Consider the following 19,138-nt stretch of genomic DNA (forward strand, 5'->3'; position numbering starts at 1 on the left):
TGCAGATTAAAACGGTTCCGCTGAAGTGGACTCCGCTTCCACCATCTAGCAGATAAAATGAAGGCGTGTCCGACCATTGCACTTTCTCAGCTTCCTACTATCGGCATATCTGTACCAAAAATAATGACTGTCTCCGAATGCGCAGCGAAAATCTCGAAAGCCAAAGTGCTACGCAAGCCTTGAGCTGTATCGGGATGCATCTACCGGCAACATCCGATCCCTTACCCGGCATCCAGCCTTCTAGCACTAACAGCAGCAACATTATGGAGCTGAACTAGCGGAGTACTTCCGCTTCCATGTGTCTCTCGGAATCGGTTTTCATTACTTCAATTCGGAAGGATCGCCTGGACCCTGAATCGTCACCGCTAGCTCTTAATCTGGTCTCAGTCTCTAACATTTCATTACCTTATCATCAAGACCCGAGTGCCCCATGATCAGGCAGAAGAAATCTTACATGGCACCACTATATGGAGAGCCAGCTGCCTTTAAATACCCACCGCGGATCAGATGATATCTCTCCCAAACAAAGTACACCTACTTTCAGCTGCTCGCGCAGTTGGAGTCATCAGGGTGGATCCGCGCCATGGAAGCGAAGAGCTATGTATGCAGCATGAGGGGAGCTCCTACAGCATAGCGGAACCCCTCCAGGTACGTACACAACCGGCGAGGGGCCGAGGTCCTAGGGCACCAGCTCATCGGCATTAGACGTGGCAGGTGCATAAATAGACATGGGCTAGAACCACGCGCGCTGATCAAAAGTCGCCAATCATCATCCCAAAGCAGCAATTTCGGCTGTAGCCGTACAGAGATCTATGCAGGCTGCTTCGGGCAAGGATCCCCTGTGCTGCATCGATCGCTGTTTTGCAAAACAGATTACCCTGGGCCGGTCTGGGTCGGTTCGTTACAGCGGTGTATTGGAGACGAACGGGACCGGTCATGACGGTACCGATCTAATCAGATCATCAGATGATCTAATCAGATAATCCCTGTCCGAAAGTCGGAGAAATGGCCGGACCGGCGGCAACCCCCACCGAGCGCCAAATCAGAAGGTCCGAGGCGCGTGTGGTTTTCCGCGCGCACCGCCCGAGCCAGGATTAGGCTGGAATCCCGCCCGGCCACTCTCCTGCACATCCCAATACCGCCCACGGTTCGACCGCCAAAGCCTTGAAGCCTTGAATCTTGTTCCCCCCCCACTTGCTTACCCCCCATCACCCAATGGCCGTGCGTGGTACATACCCCCCGGGCCCACTGCCAATGACGATGAATGGTTTGTGACCTGCACAGTTCCTGCGTTGAAAAAGTGTCTCTGTGCGACACTCATAATTAAGCTGCTTTCCTTTATGATCCTGTCGGTGACCGCAGTCGCTCATTCTCAGGAGCAGTCAACATTTTGGAGTTCTGTGGTCGAATAAGACGAGCTCGCTGCTCCCCCTTCGCAGGTGCGTGACGACCCCGCTCGTGATACACTTAAAGCAATGACAGTCACATTCCCGCCCACTGAGGGGTCCAAATACTCGTCCAATTTCGCGAGCAAGTCTCCCTCTCCCAACATGAATGGAATTCACCCTACTATGGCTGCTCCCGTCGTCCCTGTCACCAGAGTTCCTGCCCTGGACACGCTCGATCAATATGTTGTGGGAAAGACCGTGGCCGATAAGGCGGCCATCAGCCCATCCGTCGAGCTTACCTGCAGCGCCGACTTCCGCGACGTCGCAAAGAGCCTGATCGAAGGCTACGCCTGTTTTATCTCTCGTCTGACTGGTTTGGAGGATGTCGCCTTCTTCGTGTCGCGTCAGTCCAGCATCGCCAGCGAGTCCGATCTGTTGCGCGGGGTCATTTCGGCTTCCGTGCTGGCCGCGGAAGAGGGGCAACAACCGCGTTGCGATTTCCGCGAAGACGGTGAACAACACGCAGATGAGGGCGAGGTACAGTTTTCTCTGGACTTGGGCTTGTATGTCGGTCCTGAAAATGGCGAGCAACAACCCCTTGTTGAAGTTCGAGACAGTGTAAGTGTTCTGCCCGCGCAAGAACGCGGAGACTGCCCAATCTGACTAAGGTGCTGCTGTTGCTAGGCCTTCACAACATTTATTCGACCTACCACCACGAAAGATACCCTCGAAATCAGTTTTGCCTATCCGACTCGCCTTATACCTCAGCCGGCAGTGGATCAGCTACTCAGGATCCTTGCGACACAATTGGCAGACTCAACCACTTTCCTTTCCTTCGACGCTCCGTCGCCCATTCCTTCAGTCTTGAATTTCCCTCCCCTTATGATACCCCCTTCGCGAGAGACGGACCAAGTTGATTTTCCCGAGTCTGGCCATTCCAAACAATATCTTCTCCATGTCGCTTTCGAGGGCTGGGCCCGCCGAAAGCCTGATGCCATAGCGCTGGATTTTGTTCATTCTTTGCCTTCTGCCACGGCTGCGGCAGAACACAGCATTCTTACTTATTCCGCACTTAATCAAGCAGCCACTACCCTCGCTGTACATATTCGGGCCCTCTTATTGGAAAGGAACGCCGCCGACTATGGACGCATCATCCCTGTCTACATGCCATCATGCCCGGAACTTTACATTACATATCTCGCCGTTCTCAAGGCTGGTTTCGCTTTCTCTCCGATTCCCCAGGATGCACCGGTACAACGGGTTCGGGATGTCCTAGAAGACATTGATTGTCCGATTATACTTGGCAATACTCCAGAGCCTGTCTCTGGGCCATGGTGCGATGCCAGCGCCGGTTCGACCGTCAAGCAGGTTTGGGTTGACGTAGCGGAGGCCTCAAGATGGAAGAGCTTGCGAGATGGTCAGCCCGAGTCCTCGGACCACTGCGAGTCCCTGGATCAGTTGGACATAGAGCACGACCAAACTGCATACCTCCTATTCACCAGCGGCTCTACCGGAAAGCCGAAGGGTGTCCAGATCAGTCACCTAGCCGCCGCCTGCTCCATTGAAGCTCATACTACAGAAGTCCCTATCCCGGGAGAAAAAACCGATGATTTCCGGTGGTTTCAATTCTGTGCTCCGACCTTTGACCCGTCCCTAGCGGAGGTGTTTGTAACCTTGGGTTGCGGTGCTACTCTCTGCTCTGCCGACCGGAGCTTGACGCTGACTGATCTGGAAGCAACCATCAATGAAGCCAGAGCAACTGTGATGATGGCTACGCCTAGCTTGGCTGCACTTCTTCGGCCGGAACGGCTAACTACTCTTCAATACCTCTGGTGCATCGGTGAAAAGCTCAATAGAACCGTCATCGAGAACTTCTCCGCAAAGACTGGTGCAAATGGAGAAACTACAGCATCCGAGCTCTCACGGATGTTGGTCAATACCTACGGCCCGACTGAAGCAACAATCGCCTGTACGTACTTGGCGCCATTTGGCCACACTCTCCGCTGCTCTATCATTGGCCGGGCGCTGGCAACCTGTTCAATGTTCGTTCTCGACCCCAACAGCCGTGAGCCTCGAGCGGTTCCTGCCGGTCTTGCCGGTGAACTAGCAATTGGAGGCCCGCAGCTCAGCAAGGGTTATCTCAACCGTCCGGTAGAAACCGCAAAAGCGTTCGTTGATAGTGACGAGTTTGGTCGCTTGTACCGGACTGGTGACATGGCGCGGATGGTCTGGGACGAGTCTGGTTCTCAGATCATTGAATTTCTCGGTCGTATCACGTCTGACCAAGTCAAGATTAGCGGTCGGCGGCTCGAACTAGGCGAGATCGAATCAGTCCTTGAGACTATACGGGGGGCCAACGAGGTTGTAGCCGTGGTCTCCAAACGCGATGCTAATGTTCAAGGAAGTGAGCAGATCGTCGCATGCCTTGTTGCAAATGACAGCAGTGAAGCAGAGAAAGAGGAAATTATCCGGGAGGCACATCAGAATTCCGTGAAACATCTCTCAGCTTACATGTGTCCGTCTGCTTACGTTTTCCTCGATGCTCTCCCTCGGTCCAGTGCCGGGAAAATCGATCGCAAAGCGGTAACCGCAAGGCTGCAGCAGGGATCCGGGGGCGATATCAAAATATATCCTGCACCCAAATCGAAGCCTGCAGAAACAAATGGGGTTCATGATGACTGGGATACCCCGAATGACGAAAACTTACTGTCCATCCGGCAGCTTGTGGTTGGCCTCATTGCGGAGGCAACGGATGAGACTGTTTCTGCCATCAAGCCTGGGACCGATCTCTATTCACTGGGTATTGATAGTCTGGGCGCAATGCGGCTCCTGCAGAAGCTTAGGGACCATTCTATAGGGGGATTGTCGGTTGGTGACGTTTTACAGTCCGGAACCCCCAAAGCATTGGTTAACATCGTCGCTCAACAACGCCAATCAAATGGTACCCCACATGTCAATGGCTCGGATGAGACCCTCCAGCACAGTCTTTCAGCCTTCCAAGATCGGAATCATTCAATTTGTGCTGAGAGGCTGGGCATGACCCCAGATAAAATCCAAAGAGTGCTTCCAACAACCGCAACACAGTCTGGCATATTGACTAGTTTTCTGCGCAGCTCATCTGATGCAGCTTTTGCGACTCGCTCATACATCTATCATTCAGTTTTGCCACTCGAACTGGGAGTGGACGTCGATCGTATCAAAAATGCGTGGGAAACTGTCATTGCAAGCTATGATTCCTTTCAGACTGTTTTCTGCTGGCTTGACGATGATATGGCACCATTTGCACAGTGCATCCTTGCACCTACAGCAGTTTCGGGAACAGAGTGGAATACCTACCATGCCACGAAGCAGACTTCGGAAGATAATACTTTACAACAGGCCCTCCGAGATGCAGAGGAGTCAATCGGGCTAAGCACGCCACCTTGGAGACTATCTCTGGTTACGTCTCCTACATCTACTCGGATTATCCTGAGCATGTTCCATGGTATCTTCGATGGCGGATCATTACAACTCTTGCTGGAGGATGTGTCTTCTGTGTACTCAGGGAACCAGCCAGCACAGCGTGTTTCTCTCGAGCATCTTGTGAAGCATCATTTCCAGGCTGACCATGCAGCAACCGCCCAATTCTGGCAGCAACATTTGGAAAGCTATTCTCCCGTCTGGTTCCCGTCTGTCACGTCTTACCGTACCCCGTCAACAAAGAAGACTGGGTGTGTGGAAATTACGGCTCGCACAAGCTACGACCGCTTGAAGCAAGAGTCCAAGCTCATCGGCTCAACACCGCTTTCAGTGCTCCAAGCTGCTTGGGGATCTGTTCTGTTGGCTTACTCTGGGACTCCCGCCCAGGACGTAGTCATGGGCAGTGTTGTATCCGGTAGACTTGATGTGGACTCAGAAGCCTGCGTTGGTCCGACATTCACCACTGTCCCGATCAGACTTTCCCTGAGCCAGATTCAACAAGACGGTCAAAATTCATGGACAAACCGCTCGGTCGCGCGCCATCTGACAACCTTCAATGCACAGACACTATCTCACCTACAGCCTCGGCTAGGATCGCTAGTAACGGCGGATGGTCGGCTTCCATACGATACTCTCATCGCCTACCAAGACTTCAACGCTGGTTCTAGTATTAGTGGTCTCTGGAGCTCAGTCGATCACCCGGCCATGGCAAACGATTTTGCTGTTATGATTGAGATATGGCCGGCTGCCAATGGATCTTTGACATTCAGGGCCAGTTTCAACGATGCTTTGCTTGATCACAACTCGGCCGAAATGATGCTGTGGCAGATGTCTGACATTGTCGCTTACATACTAGAGCAGCCCGATGATAGCTTTCAAGATGCTCCATCTCATACGAAGACTGGGCTGAAGTCTAGCTTCAACTCCAATCCGTCTATCGCTCCCGAAGTACTGAACGGAGCACTTCTTCATCACCAGTTCGAAGAGCATGCAGCATCCCATCCAGAAGATCCTGCCTTGATCTTCAAGTATGACTTGGATGACGAGAACAATCCACGAAATATTACGTGGTCCTACGCCGGGCTCAACGCTTTGGCTGACAGACTCGCAGAGCATCTGCTTCAATCTGGCGCACGAGTGGCAAACTCGCCGATACCCATTTGTATCGAGAAGAGCCCGGCCTTGTATGTTGCCATTCTTGGCATTCTCAAAGCTGGCGGTGCTTGGTGTCCAATCGATACACTCTCTCCTGCACAACGTCGCCACGACCTTATTGCTCGTACCGGATCGGCAATACTTCTGGTATCTAGTGTAGATGGGGAGCAGCCAGTTGGTTCGATTCCCGTTGGTGTCGAGACAATTGACGTGAGCAAATTCGCCATCGACGAACCCATCCATGTGAACGGAGTGGTACGGAGCGCGTATAAAGACCAGACTACTTCTGATGGCATGGCGTATCTCATCTGGACGAGCGGTACAACGGGAGCACCGAAAGGTGTCCCGATCAAGCATTCTTCGGCTGTCTCGAGTATGAGGTCACTCCAGAAGGATATCCCGACCGATGTAGCTGGCGGGGTACGTTGCTTGCAGTTCTCGCAATACACTTTCGACGTTTCAATCCAGGACATCTTCTACACCTGGGGTGTAGGAGGAGTCCTTATCTCTGCCTCGAGAGAGATCATGCTTGGTTCGTTCTCCAAGCTTGCGAACATTACGAATGCCACACACGCGCACCTGACACCAGCTTTCTCGGCGGGAGTCTCCCGGAACTCGTGCCCAACGCTTCAGGTGATTACTATGATCGGTGAGAAGCTGACCCAACCTGTGGCTGACGACTGGGGTACCGATATGAGAGCTTTCAACACTTACGGACCCGCCGAAGTGACTGTGGTTTCCACGATAAGGGAGTTTGGAAACGAACACAAAAGCATTAAGAGTGCGAACATTGGCTGGCCGATGGACAGTGTGTCTGTATTCGTGACCAACAAGCAGCGTCTCATCATGAAGAACGCTGTCGGCGAGCTGGCGCTTGGTGGACCACAACTTTCTCCGGGTTATCTGAATCAGGAGGATGTCACCAAAGCCAAGTACGTCTGGAACGAAGAGGCTGGGCAGATGGTGTATTATACTGGAGACTTGGTTCGCATGCTTGCTGACGGATCCCTGGAGTACATCAATCGTGTTGATGACTTGGTCAAGCTCGGAGGTATCAGAGTGGAGCTCAGCGAGATCAGCTTCTCACTCGGCGACTGCCATCCCTTGGTGGAAAATATTGAGACGCTCATTCTCAACCGTCCTGACCGACCTAACAAGGTCGTGGTCGCCTTCCTCTCTGCACCGAAGGCTACACAGACCGATGACAAGCAGCTATTGGTGGTCAATCAGACGGCGCTCGAGATCGCACGTGCTGCCAGCGAACAAGCACAAAGCGTTCTACCCGACCACATGATACCGTCCGTATACCTGGTGGTGTCGCACATCCCGAGAACATCATCTGCCAAGACCGATCGTAGGGCGTTGGAAGCTGCCTATGCCTCTGTGGATATCGATGGGTGGGAGAAGGAGATGAACCCAGAGACCAAGCCTTCTGCAGAGGACTCTGAGGACCAACACACCGCGTCCATAACACACCGGGTAGTAGAAATGATTTCTACATTGGCCAATATTTCCCAGTCGATCATCACAAAGTCCAGTCGCTTGGGGAGTCTGGGTATCGACTCTATTCGCGCAATCCGGCTTGCCTCTAGACTCAAGGAGGCCGGTCATCAATTGTCCGTTGTGGAGGTCCTAAACTGTGTGACTGTCCAGGATCTCGTCCAGCTGGCCTCCTCATCCACCGTCCTGGAAAACTCCACCTGCGAAACCTTCAACGTTAGGGCGTTCCATGATACCTGGCACACAGCCACAGTCAGCAAAGTACCAGAGGGATTCATAACTGTGCGCGCGACCACGATCCAGGAAAGTCTTCTCAGTGAGACAATGGGTACATACAACAGATATTGGAGCAATCACTTCTTTTTACTTGACAGCTCGGTGGATGCAACGCGAATGAAGCAGGCTTGGCTTGCAACGAGCCAGAAGGTGGAAGCTCTGAGAACCGGCTTCATCCCTGTTGCGGAAGTCGATGATGGGAAAAGCGGATTTGAAGGAGAACTCGACTTTTCTATCTTGCAAATCATTTACACACTACCCGATGTGGATTGGGAATATATCAACTGTTCAGAGCAGGATTTGGTAGAGCTTCGGGACAACCGGATCGAGAAGATCATGACCAATCACCAGAAGAACTACTTCAGATATCCCCCATGGGCCGTTACCGTATTCGACACAGGCAAAAAGCAGCTCATGATCCTCACTCTCCACCATTCAATCCATGATGAGCCTTCGCTGGGACTCATTATGGATGATGTGCGATCTGCTTATGCTTATAAACCTCCTCAGAGGCATCAACTCACCGATGCTCTCTCAATCATTTTACCAGGAGAAAACCGAAGCAAAGAGACCAGAAGTTTTTGGCAAACGGAACTCAAAAAATTTGCAGAGCTTGATGCGCCAGTGTGGCCCGATCTTACTGGAAAGAGATTGCAGCCAGGCGAATCCCCTAAGCATATATTGATTACGGAAGAGATCCCACTAACGGAGCCTGTTGGCAACCTGCAGTCGTTTGCAGCCCAACTTGGGGTCTCATCCATTGCCTCGATTATCCGAGCCGCTTGGGCCTATGTTTCGCTGGCTTACCTTGGTCTCCCAGCGACAGTCTTCGCGGAGACTCTCTCTGACAGAGTGCTGCATGTTGACCTTGATGACTGTATCGGACCCCTCATATCCGTTGTACCTATTCCGTTCCATCCAACTGGAAACACTCGTGAGCTACTTACTGAGCAACATCGCATTTCTGTTCAGTCCTGGAAGTATCGCCATATTCATGCTCGCGAGGTCCGGAAGCTTCTCAAGAGACCCAGGGGCGAGGCCTTGTATCCGGCAGTGTTCAACTTCCACGCTGCGAAAGAAGAGGGTTCAAACGTCACTCAGCCTAACATTTGGCGCGAACTTGAAGATGAGGTTGGGCTGCATGTTGAGCATCCTATGGCCATGAACGTTTTCCAACATATGGATGGCTCTATAGTACTCGAAGCAACTGCGGACAGCAGCATGATGTGTCGCTCACAGTTGTCACTATTCATTCGTCAGATCGACGGGCTTATCACTTCAATGCTGGCATCTCCAGAGCAGCCCCTGGCGAGTCTCATCAACCGCTTTCCTTCGCCATTACGATCGTTATCGGACCAGCCAGTCAACGATGACGTAGTGAATTCTGTTCGACTGAGCCCAACGCACTGGCTAGAGTTGTATGCAAAGAAGCACCCTGAATGGACTGCCGTTGAGGTAGCCAGCGAAATCTCCTCGAACGGAATTGTGAAGGAAGCTATGACCTTCGGCACATTGAACTCTGAAGCAAACCGTGTTGCGGCCTACCTAGCATCTCTTGGTCATAAGAACAGGATGATCGGAGTTTGCATTGGACGAAACCTGCCCTCCTATCCAATCATCATCGGTATCTTCAAGTCAGGAAATGCTTACCTTCCCATCGAAGAAAACCTTCCGGCAGATCGCAAAGCTTTCCTCATCAAGGATAGCGATTGCCCTATTGTTTTCACCGAGACGGCATTCGTGAGCACGTTCGAGAGCACCCCCGAGGGATGTCGTGTGATAGCTATTGATGACCCAGAGCTCTTGGGCTCACTCGCTACGATGTCAACGGAAGATCAAGACTATAATTCCGATCCCAACGATCTGGCATATCTTCTGTTTACGTCAGGCTCGACAGGAAAACCGAAGGGTGTTATGGTGACCCGAGGCAACCTTTCATCTTTCATTGAGTCGATCTCGGTGTTCACAGGCCGGCATGCCCCCGCTACGTTTGAGTTGGGCGGCACTGGAAGATATCTCGCGCAGGCCAGTCGAGCTTTCGATCCCCATCTTCTGGAAATGCTCTTCCCTTGGCGCCATGGGATGGCTACTGTTACAGCTCCGAGGATGATGATTTTAGATGATCTTGGTATAACCTTGTCCAAGTGGGATATCACTCATGCAAGTCTGGTACCGTCTCTTGTGGACCAGGCAAACATCGTGCCAGAGCAGTGTCCCAGGCTGAAATTCATGACTGTTGGTGGTGAAAAGATTTCACAAAAAGTGTTGGACACATGGGCAGGAGCACCACATATGGCGCTTGTCAACGCATACGGCCCGACCGAGGTAACTATCGGCTGTACATTCGCTCCTGTCGGAAAGGACACAAACTTGCGCAATATCGGGCCTCCGCTAGCAGCCTGTGTATCTCATGTCCTTGTCCCCGGTACCTTCAATTATGCTCTGAGAGGCCAGGCTGGGGAGCTGTGCTTTTCTGGAGATCTCGTTGGAATGGGTTACCTCAACAGACCAGATGCCACTGGCTTCGTCACCGGACCCAACGGTGAGAAGATGTACCGGACTGGTGATATGGGACGCATGATGCCAGATGATTCGGTCGAGTATCTTGGGCGTGGCGATGACCAGACCAAAATTCGCGGTCAAAGGCTAGAGCTCGGTGAGGTATCTGAAGTGCTTCGCTCTTCGTCGACTGTTGGCATTGATGTTGTCACGACCGTGGCCAAACACCCTGGTCTTTCGAGAGTCCAACTTATCTCGTTCATTGCGCGTTCTGAATCCCGTCAACATGTGAAGGGCGGAGATGTCACCTTCGTTATGTCCGACTTCGCGACGCTAGGCAAGGAACTTCAAGACACTTGCAAGAGGAAGCTACCGAGCTATATGGTCCCCGAGCTTATTATCCCCATCACTTATATTCCTTTGGCACCGATGTCAGGCAAGGCAAACATCAAAGAGCTACATGGTCTTTTCTCCAGCCTTCCTCTGCCTACTGTCCTTCATGGTAACAGTTCGGCAAGTAAGGACGGCGTCATTGTTGAGCGGTCTTTGACTGCCGACGAAGAGGCTGTTATCAAGGAAGTCCTCGATGTTGTTTCGGCGGATCCTTCGGTTGTTGGCCCAATGACAAATATCTTCGAAATCGGGCTGGACAGTCTTAGTACCATAGGGCTTACGATTAAGCTCCGGAGAATCGGCTATGAAGCCACAGTAGCAATGGTCATGAGCAATCCGATTATTGAGCAGCTTGCACGCTTACCTAAGGGTTCTTCGGAAGCAGAGGATGCTGTCTCGCAAACATGTCAAGCTTTCCACAACATTGAGGCTCAATACCGTCAACATCCCTCGCCTGGTGTCAATCCGTCTGATGTGGCTACGGTCAGACCTTGCTTGCCGCTTCAGGAAGGTCTGGTTGCTCGCTCGATCAATAGTGAAGGCGAACAACTCTACGTCAATCATGTTGTCCTTCAACTCGAGACTTGTGTCGATGTTGAGAAGCTGAGGTCTGCGTGGCAGGCTGTTTCTAATGACACCGATATTCTGAGAACTTCATTCGCTCCCTTGGAGAAGCAAATGCTACAAGTGGTCTACACGCCTGAATCTCATCAGTTCCAATGGAAGGAAGAAGAGTACGAGAACCTGAACGAAGCTATTGAGCATAACAAGACACAACAGAAGCATATCTCCGCGGACATTATTGCAAACATCACCACTGTCCCACCAGTGCGGTTCCTTCTAGCCAAATCCTCGGAAACCAAGGAGCCGCTTGCCCTCTTCATCGACATTCATCATGCACTTTATGATGGTGAATCTTTCACGATGCTAATGGAGGATGTTGCAGCGCGCTATGAAGATCAATCCATTATTCAGAGAGGCTCGCCTTCGGCTTTCATTGAATACGTCTATAGTCAGGATTCAGAAAAGGCCAAGCAACATTGGGTCCGCTATCTGGAAGGATGCCATCCGACAACCTTCCGCACTGACTTCAATGCCATGGAGCCTCCGGTTGTCGTACATAGAAAGGTTGGTGTGAAGCTTTCTGAACTGGAGCACCGCTCTGCAGCTCTTCAGACCACTGTGCCATCCTTGGTGCAAGCAATCTTCGCACTCTTGCTGGCCGATACTGTTGGTGTGTCAGATGTGACCTACGGTTTGGTCCTTTCCGGTAGAGCTGTGTCGGTTCCTGGAGCCTCCTCGGTACTTCTGCCGTGCATCACTACTGTCCCCGGTCGTCTCAATACCGCTAGCCTGAGTACAGTTGACGATGTTGTGGCGGATGTCCAAAAGTCTACTGTAGGGTCGCTTGATTTCCAGCATACACCCCTGAGGCACATACAGAGATGGATCAATGCAGAGACACCTCTGTTCGACTGTCTATTCTCTTATATCAGGACTGCTGCGCCACCACAACACCGCCTGTGGCAGGAACTAGACAGCAACATGCCTGCCGAGTATCCGTTGGCAGTGGAAGTCGAGGCCAACCATTCCATGGACACAGTTCAGCTCAACTGCTTCTTTTCATCTGCTTTTGGCTCCTCTTACAGTGGAAATGAATTGGTGGAGAAGATGGACGCAGTGCTCTCGAGCATTGCAGCGGGTCAGAGTCTTTCACTAGACGACTTCAATGTCTCTCACTCATCGACATCTGGATCGCGTTCTGCTGTGCACTGGGACAATACCACATGGTCTACCACGGAAACCACGATTCGTGATTACACAATGTCTTTCTGCGGATTGACTTCGGCTGAAGTCACAAAAGGGGCTTCTTTCTTGAGTTTAGGTATTGATTCAGTGACTGCGATCCAATTTGCGCGTCAGCTACGTGAAGCAGGGCTTCAAGTTTCCTCTGCTGATGTTATGCGCTTCTCATGCGTGGGTGCTTTGGCCCTACATGTGGAGCAGACATCACGTTCTCGAACCCCAGTGAACGGCGTCAATGGGCACGGCAAAACAAGTACTGGTATTCCTGTTGATACCTACGGCGAATGGGTCCGACTCCTTGCAGAGGATGATTCGATCTCCACGATGTTTGAAACTACGCCCCTGCAGTCGGGAATGATTACTCAGACAATTTCTTCAAGCGGAAAGGTGTACGTTCACCCGCATATTATCAGGTTGAAGGATTCGGTCGATACTACCCGGCTGAAAGAGGCTCTCTTCAGAGTCATCGAGGCCAATGATATTCTGCGTACATCCTTTCACCTGATCGCTGAACTTGGTTCTTCCTGGATTGGTGCCGTACACAGCAATCCTCCTTTCCAGTGGGAAGAGCTCACCTTGCCTTCCGGGGCAGATGTTCTGACTGAAGTCGACTCTCTCTATTCTTTCAGCGAAGAGGCTTCTTTCGAGGTCCCACCGATTCGGTCTGCTCTAGTCAACCAGCCTGAGGGCAGATTACTGGTTATTGTCCTGCATCATGCTCTCTACGATGGTTCTTCCATTCCCTTCCTATTTGAGGACCTTGCAGTGTGCTATGAAGAGAGCAGTCTTCCGATAAGGCCTCAATTCTCGGAAACTGTCCAGCATCTACTAAGCGGTCAAGAAGAAGCTTGCGAGTTCTGGACAGAAAACCTACTCGGATACGAAGTGACTGAAATTCCTGAGCTTCCTCATCCTGAGTCGTCAGACCGCATGTTTCTCTCTGAATGCCGTATTGACCTTGACTTGTCGGCCATTGTGGATGCCTGCAAGGCAATGGAGGTCACCGTGCAGAGTGTATCTCTCCTGACATATGCAAAGGTACTAGCAGGTGTGATTGGAAAACGCGATGTCGTCTTTGGACAAGTCCTTGCAGGTCGCTCGCTACCTGTTGCAGGTGCCGAACAAACCCTTGGGCCGATGTTCAACACAATTGCTCAGAGAGTCTCTTTCGAGCCCAAGTTCCTAAGCAACAAGTCCATGGCTCAGCGTCTACAACAGCATACAGTCGACTCGCAGAGCCATCAGAACGCGCCACTAAGAGTCGTACAGAATTCCTTCAGGCAGGCTAACAACAGTACGTCGTCCGTCCTGTTCGATACTCTATTCGTCTTCCAAAAGAGTGCGGACTTCGCCGGCAGTATCATAGAAGAACAACAGATTTGGACGCCTTATGAAGCAGACGACTACGCGGCGCAGGCAGAATATAAGCTGAATGTTGAGGTCGACCATGCCCACGATGGACTTGTGGCACGAGCAAATTGCAATGGTCGGTACATCTCCCAGGAAACTCTTGACCATCTCATGAATGAATTTGCCATTGCGTTCCGTGACATCATCGAACATCCTACCAGATGCGCTACGATTGTGCCACATGGCCTTGGTGAGCTCCCGACAAAGCTGGCCATTGAGCAGTCGCTCGCCTTTGATCTTGAAGCATCTAAAGCACCACCCCATGAAGCCATCATCCAATCTGTACTCGCTGAGATCGCTGGGGTTTCTGTGGACAACATCAAGCCGAACACTAGCATCTTCAATATTGGATTGGATTCACTCACAGCTATCCGCATTGCTTCAATTTGTCGATCAAAGGGGTTGAAGATTGGGGTAGCCGACATCCTTCAGGGAAACACCCTTCGTGGTATCAGCCTACGTCTCCAGCCAAGTTCCGAAAAGACAATTCAAGCTCAGGGCTCACTCATCAAAAATTACGCCGAGGTGGAAACAACTGTACTACAGCAGCTCAATCTCAGCAAGGACTCTGTCGAAGCAATTTTACCTTGTCTCGGTGGCCAGTTTTATCACCTCGTCAGCTGGTTGAAGTCAGGGCGGAGACTGCTCGAACCTGCTTGGGCATACCACTGCTCCGAGCGCATCGACAGTGCCAAGATTGAGGAAGCTTGGTTCCAGCTCCGTCAAAGACATCCTATCCTCCGCACCTGCTTTGCAGCTACCTCCTCGTCGGAAGCAGTACAGATTGTTCTCAAACAGGCAATGCGTGATGCAAGCACATTCCAGGTCATCGAGACCTCTAGTCCAATTTCTGAAGCAGCCCAAGCGCAAGCAAGAGAAGAAGCTCTTCACCCATCCTCACTTTACACGCCTCCAGTTAGACTCCGTCTACTGAAAGCTAGCGACAGAGATGGCATTCTCGTCCTCATAAACCACGCCGCGTACGATGCATGGACCATGCCGATGTTCGTTAAAGAGCTAGCACAGCTCTACCATGGTCAAACCCCCGAAACAAACACAGATTTCCCTTCATTCGTCGACTTCTCAGTGCGCTCTCTCCAGGACCTCGATGAAAAGCAATACTGGAACACTACTCTCGGTGACGCCTCGCCGACCATTATCCGCAACACTCGCACCGATACCCCATCCACTCCAGACCAGCTCTTCATAGGAGTCTGGGAAAAGGTCAAGGATCTCTCCCAGCTCGAAACAAAATGCCGATCCTCCAACGTCAGCCTTCAAACCGTCATTCTCTTCGCCATAGCCCGCTGCATCGCACGTCTCACCAATGTCCAAAACCCAACCATGGGTCTCTACCAAGCCGGTCGCTCTGCCTCTTTCAATAACATCGAAAACCTCTCCGGACCCTGTCTGAACGTCAACCCCTTCACCATCCCCAACGCAAACACCACCTCCGTCAACACCGACCTTCTCACCCAAGTTCGCGCTATCCAATCCTCTCTCGCGGACCGCGTCTCCTACGAACAAAGTTCTCTCCGCAACGTCCTCCAGTGGATCTCACCCGACAAACCCCTCTTCAACACCTGGGTGAACCTCCTCTGGACCCAAGATACTACTACCACGTCAGTTGGTTCAGAGGACTTCTTCTCCCCGTTGCGGATCGGTGTCCCTACAGATTTCATTCCCGAACAGCCTTTGGCTGAAGAGGTCACTGCCGTCTCGGCACTCGAAACGGAATTCCTACCGTCAGAAAATATATTCATCGATGTTGGTCCAGATGCTAAGACGGATTCAATCGGGTTCGGTGTTCGAGTTGAAGGAGGTGTTATGAGTGTTGAAGAGGTGTATAAGCTTGTTGATGAAATTGCGGGAGAGATTGAAAAGATTATGGGGATGTTGGGGTAGATGATGATATTTGAGTTTTTCGAGAAGATAAGATTGATCTATAGATGTCATATAGATTGCATGATGGTGTTGTCTGTTTTTGTTCTGCTGTTTTGTTATTTCTCGGGGTATGTGTATGCATGATGTGGTTTGCTTCTGTGGTTTTGTTTTGTTTCTGTGTTGGGAGATTGCATATGCATATAGATTTTGTTTATATTCTTATACTTTTCTGGTTTAATTACTTTGATTGTCGATATTGAGCTTCATATTTCGGTTTCTTTGCATATATTTGACAATATTTATACATAAGTATTTATACCGAATTGAGAATACGCATCCCGGTATGTGGCCAGCAATGAAAGTATCTATAACGAGCCATTTTCCCGGAGGAAATCAGAGATCCAAGCCGTTAGAAACATTGATATTTAAGGTTGATCATATTTACTTATTTTCGGCTTCCCATACCTACGTACTTGACACTGGCTCCGCGATCATTGGCAAAGCGTCAAGTAGTAAGCTCTCCAAGAAACTAACTAAATGATTTAAGCCCAAGTAGAAACCAGTACATACGATCACAAAAATGAAATGGGAGTTACCTGAATTAAGACGGATTTCGCACGAATAACAGATATGCTAGGCACTTATATTCAATGCACCTTGCCTTCAGGTTCGCTTCATCTAGCGGCAGACTATGTCATGCGTGTCCTGTTGACAAATGAAGAGGCACTCTCTCCAATTTGTCCGACGAGTATATACTACCCTAGGAGTTGAGTGCCTAATGTTTGAGGCATTTTTCAGGCACCACAGACAACGTTGCCCTGCGTTGAAGTACCTACATGATCTTAGTCCTCATCCTATCCCACCTCTGGATAACATGTCTTTACCAAACCTCCCAGTTGAATTACTTTTCTATATTACTACCCTTCTCCTCCCATTGGTGCAAGATGTGAATTCTCTTGCTAAGACATCTAAAATACTGTATATTATTACTAATCTTGTTCTCTATTATTACTAAATCTTCTATCAAGGTAGCGTAGTCTTGATATAGGCTGTCTAATATGATAAACCAGACTTCTACAACCACCTGCTGTAAGAAGGTGCTAATCCCAATATTCATAATCTACAGTACAGAATGTCTCTTTCATGGGCTGCTGGAAATAGCCATACTGAGGTCTCTGTAATTCTTCTCTATGCGGAGAAGATAAACTCAAATATACCTGATATATATCTTGAGACTTTACTTACCTGGACAGCAGGATATGACCAGTCTTCTCTATCTACAATATGTAATTTGTCCAGGCCAACAACAATCACAGAAGCTGTGCATCTAAAGGCAGATAATTATCTTATTATCATGAAATTATTATTATTGACAAAAAATATCCAGCCGGATTGCTGGACTAAGTGCGGGAAAATACTTTTATAACTGCCGCAGCTGCAGGAGCAGAAAATATAATAAAGAAACTGCTAGATACAGGAAAAGTAGATATAAATATAAAGACTAAGTTTAAATAAATATTACTAATTACTGTAGTCTTGAATAAGTATTTAGGAGTTATCCAGCGCCTTCTAGTAATTAAAGATATGGATGTAGATGCCTAATTTAAAAGTAGAGAAATCCTATTTCTGGCTGCTGTAAGAACTAGATATATATATATTATAAAAATGCTTCTTACTATCTCTACTATAAAATCTAATTATTAGCTGAACTTTGGAAGCCGGACTTTATTATCAGCTGTTACAGCTAGATATACAGATATAATAGAGACTCTTCTTGCTTATAAAAAGATTAATCTGAGTTTATTTAATAAATATAATACTACAATACTCGCGAGTACAGCACAACTAGAATAAATGTATATTATGCAGTTACTGCTTACGAAGAAAATTAATACAGGTAGGAAGGATAAAAATAGTATAATACTACTTATATTTACGGCTGAGAGAGGATATGTGGAAGAAATTAAGCTTTTATTTTCTACCAGCTAAATAAAGACTGATTTTGACTTAATAAAGACGAACCAGTCATCTAATTTTACACTGTCAGAATTAACTGAGGATATTGTAAGGGTGTTTAATGAATATAAGAGCCGGTATTGACCTGGCGCCTTGCTGGATTCTTAGCTAACTCTTGACAACATAGCCACGTAAGGCAGGTTCGTGACATTCTTTTATGTATTTTCGGAGACCCTGATCGCGGTCATTATACCGAAAATACAAGCAGTTGGTATCCAGAAGATAGTAGAAAAGTTGCCCCGCACTCAATATCATCATCATTCAAGGGTGGCAGTAAGCGAAGGATTGACTGTTATCCTCGTCAGCTGCTTCCAATAGTACTTGTCACCAGTCGCACATGAATTCCATGTATATGAAGTATTAAGGCGTAGGAACGCTAGCTACTGGGTAAAACATGGAAGCTAAAGCATCGCTTGAATTGATGGTTATCTAGGCTAGTACATAACATAACTGGAGATAAGCAAGGGTTAATAAGATATTGATAATGGGCTATGTTATATGAAGCAGCCCTAGAATGATACTTCAAAACTACACACAGATCATTAGAAAGAACAGAGAAGTATAAGATAGGATATAACTGAAGTTAACCTTGAGACAATAATCTACATATTAGCCAAACAATCATAGGAACCTGAACCGTCTCCCAAATACCGGTCCTAGAAACACAGGATAGCTCCATCTTCATTGTTCCTAGCAATTTCGCGCTAGGAGCCTAGAATAAACCTAGGTCTCAGAGAGATTAGGGTCAGTGTTAAACCCTGGTGTCTCTACCCTTCAGTACTGCAGTACGTCATATTCAATAAAGTTCATTGCAGGATAGTGAACAGTAAAGAACATCAGTAAATGTAGACCACACCAATGTCAGTTTACTATTTGTTACCCAGACAGGAAACGTAAATAACCAGGAAATATAGTCTTTCAATCATGATACTAGTAAATTATATGATATAGTTGATCTATTGAATGCCTACTGATTTACTTTCAAAGACCTGGTCACTTAGGTATCTGTATATCTACTTACTTATTTTATTCGCCCTACGCATCTCACTCCTGGATGACATTAAACGTTGAATGACTAACTGACTGGTAGAAAAACATACGACGTTATGGCTATGAGAGACCATGTTCCGCAAGAGCATTCCCGGCTTGGCTCGACTGTTTGCCTTGAAAGACGCTTTTTTTCTACTTCACCAGCTTCACGGTCAGGCAAGCCCGCCAGGATTATGGACCTGGATCTGCAGGCTACCGACAAGGCGCGGGTGGGTTACCATGCAGGGACTGGAGAGGGCACGGGCACGGCCAAGTTTTGCAAACGTCGGGGAGGTCGAGAGCCTGTGGAACTGATGGATCCG

The 19,138-nt window shown here is 49.3% G+C and overlaps 2 protein-coding genes across 2 annotated transcripts; both read left to right on the forward strand.

Annotated features, from left to right (window-relative positions):
- The first annotated feature begins 1,099 nt into the window (after positions 1-1,099).
- Positions 1,100-16,131, forward strand: sidC (nonribosomal siderophore peptide synthase SidC). The gene is made up of 2 exons (XM_025664026.1): positions 1,100-2,006; positions 2,073-16,131. Exons 1-2 carry the CDS (start codon positions 1,476-1,478, stop codon positions 15,789-15,791), a joined length of 14,250 nt encoding a protein of 4,749 aa, XP_025513835.1. The 5' UTR covers positions 1,100-1,475; the 3' UTR covers positions 15,792-16,131.
- Positions 16,132-16,644: 513 nt separating this feature from the next.
- BO85DRAFT_461008 (uncharacterized protein) lies at positions 16,645-17,870 on the forward strand (the record flags this gene model as incomplete). Its single annotated transcript, XM_025661752.1, has 7 exons — positions 16,645-16,748; positions 16,902-17,174; positions 17,248-17,252; positions 17,305-17,360; positions 17,475-17,604; positions 17,668-17,723; positions 17,766-17,870. The coding sequence occupies 7 exons, from the start codon at positions 16,645-16,647 to the stop codon at positions 17,868-17,870; spliced, it is 729 nt and encodes a 242-aa protein (XP_025513836.1).
- Between the last annotated feature and the right edge of the window lie 1,268 nt (positions 17,871-19,138).

The sequence above is a fragment of the Aspergillus piperis genome (genome assembly GCF_003184755.1).
Source record: "Aspergillus piperis CBS 112811 unplaced genomic scaffold BO85scaffold_14, whole genome shotgun sequence".
Classification (NCBI taxonomy): Eukaryota; Fungi; Ascomycota; class Eurotiomycetes; order Eurotiales; family Aspergillaceae; genus Aspergillus; species Aspergillus piperis.

Coding starts and splice junctions, on each gene's coding strand:
- sidC (XM_025664026.1), top strand. CDS start 1,476: ATGACAGTCACATTCCCGCCCACTGAGGGGTCCAAATACTCGTCCAAT. Junction 2,007..2,072: donor TTGTTGAAGTTCGAGACAGT/GTAAGTGTTCTG, acceptor TGCTGTTGCTAG/GCCTTCACAACATTTATTCG.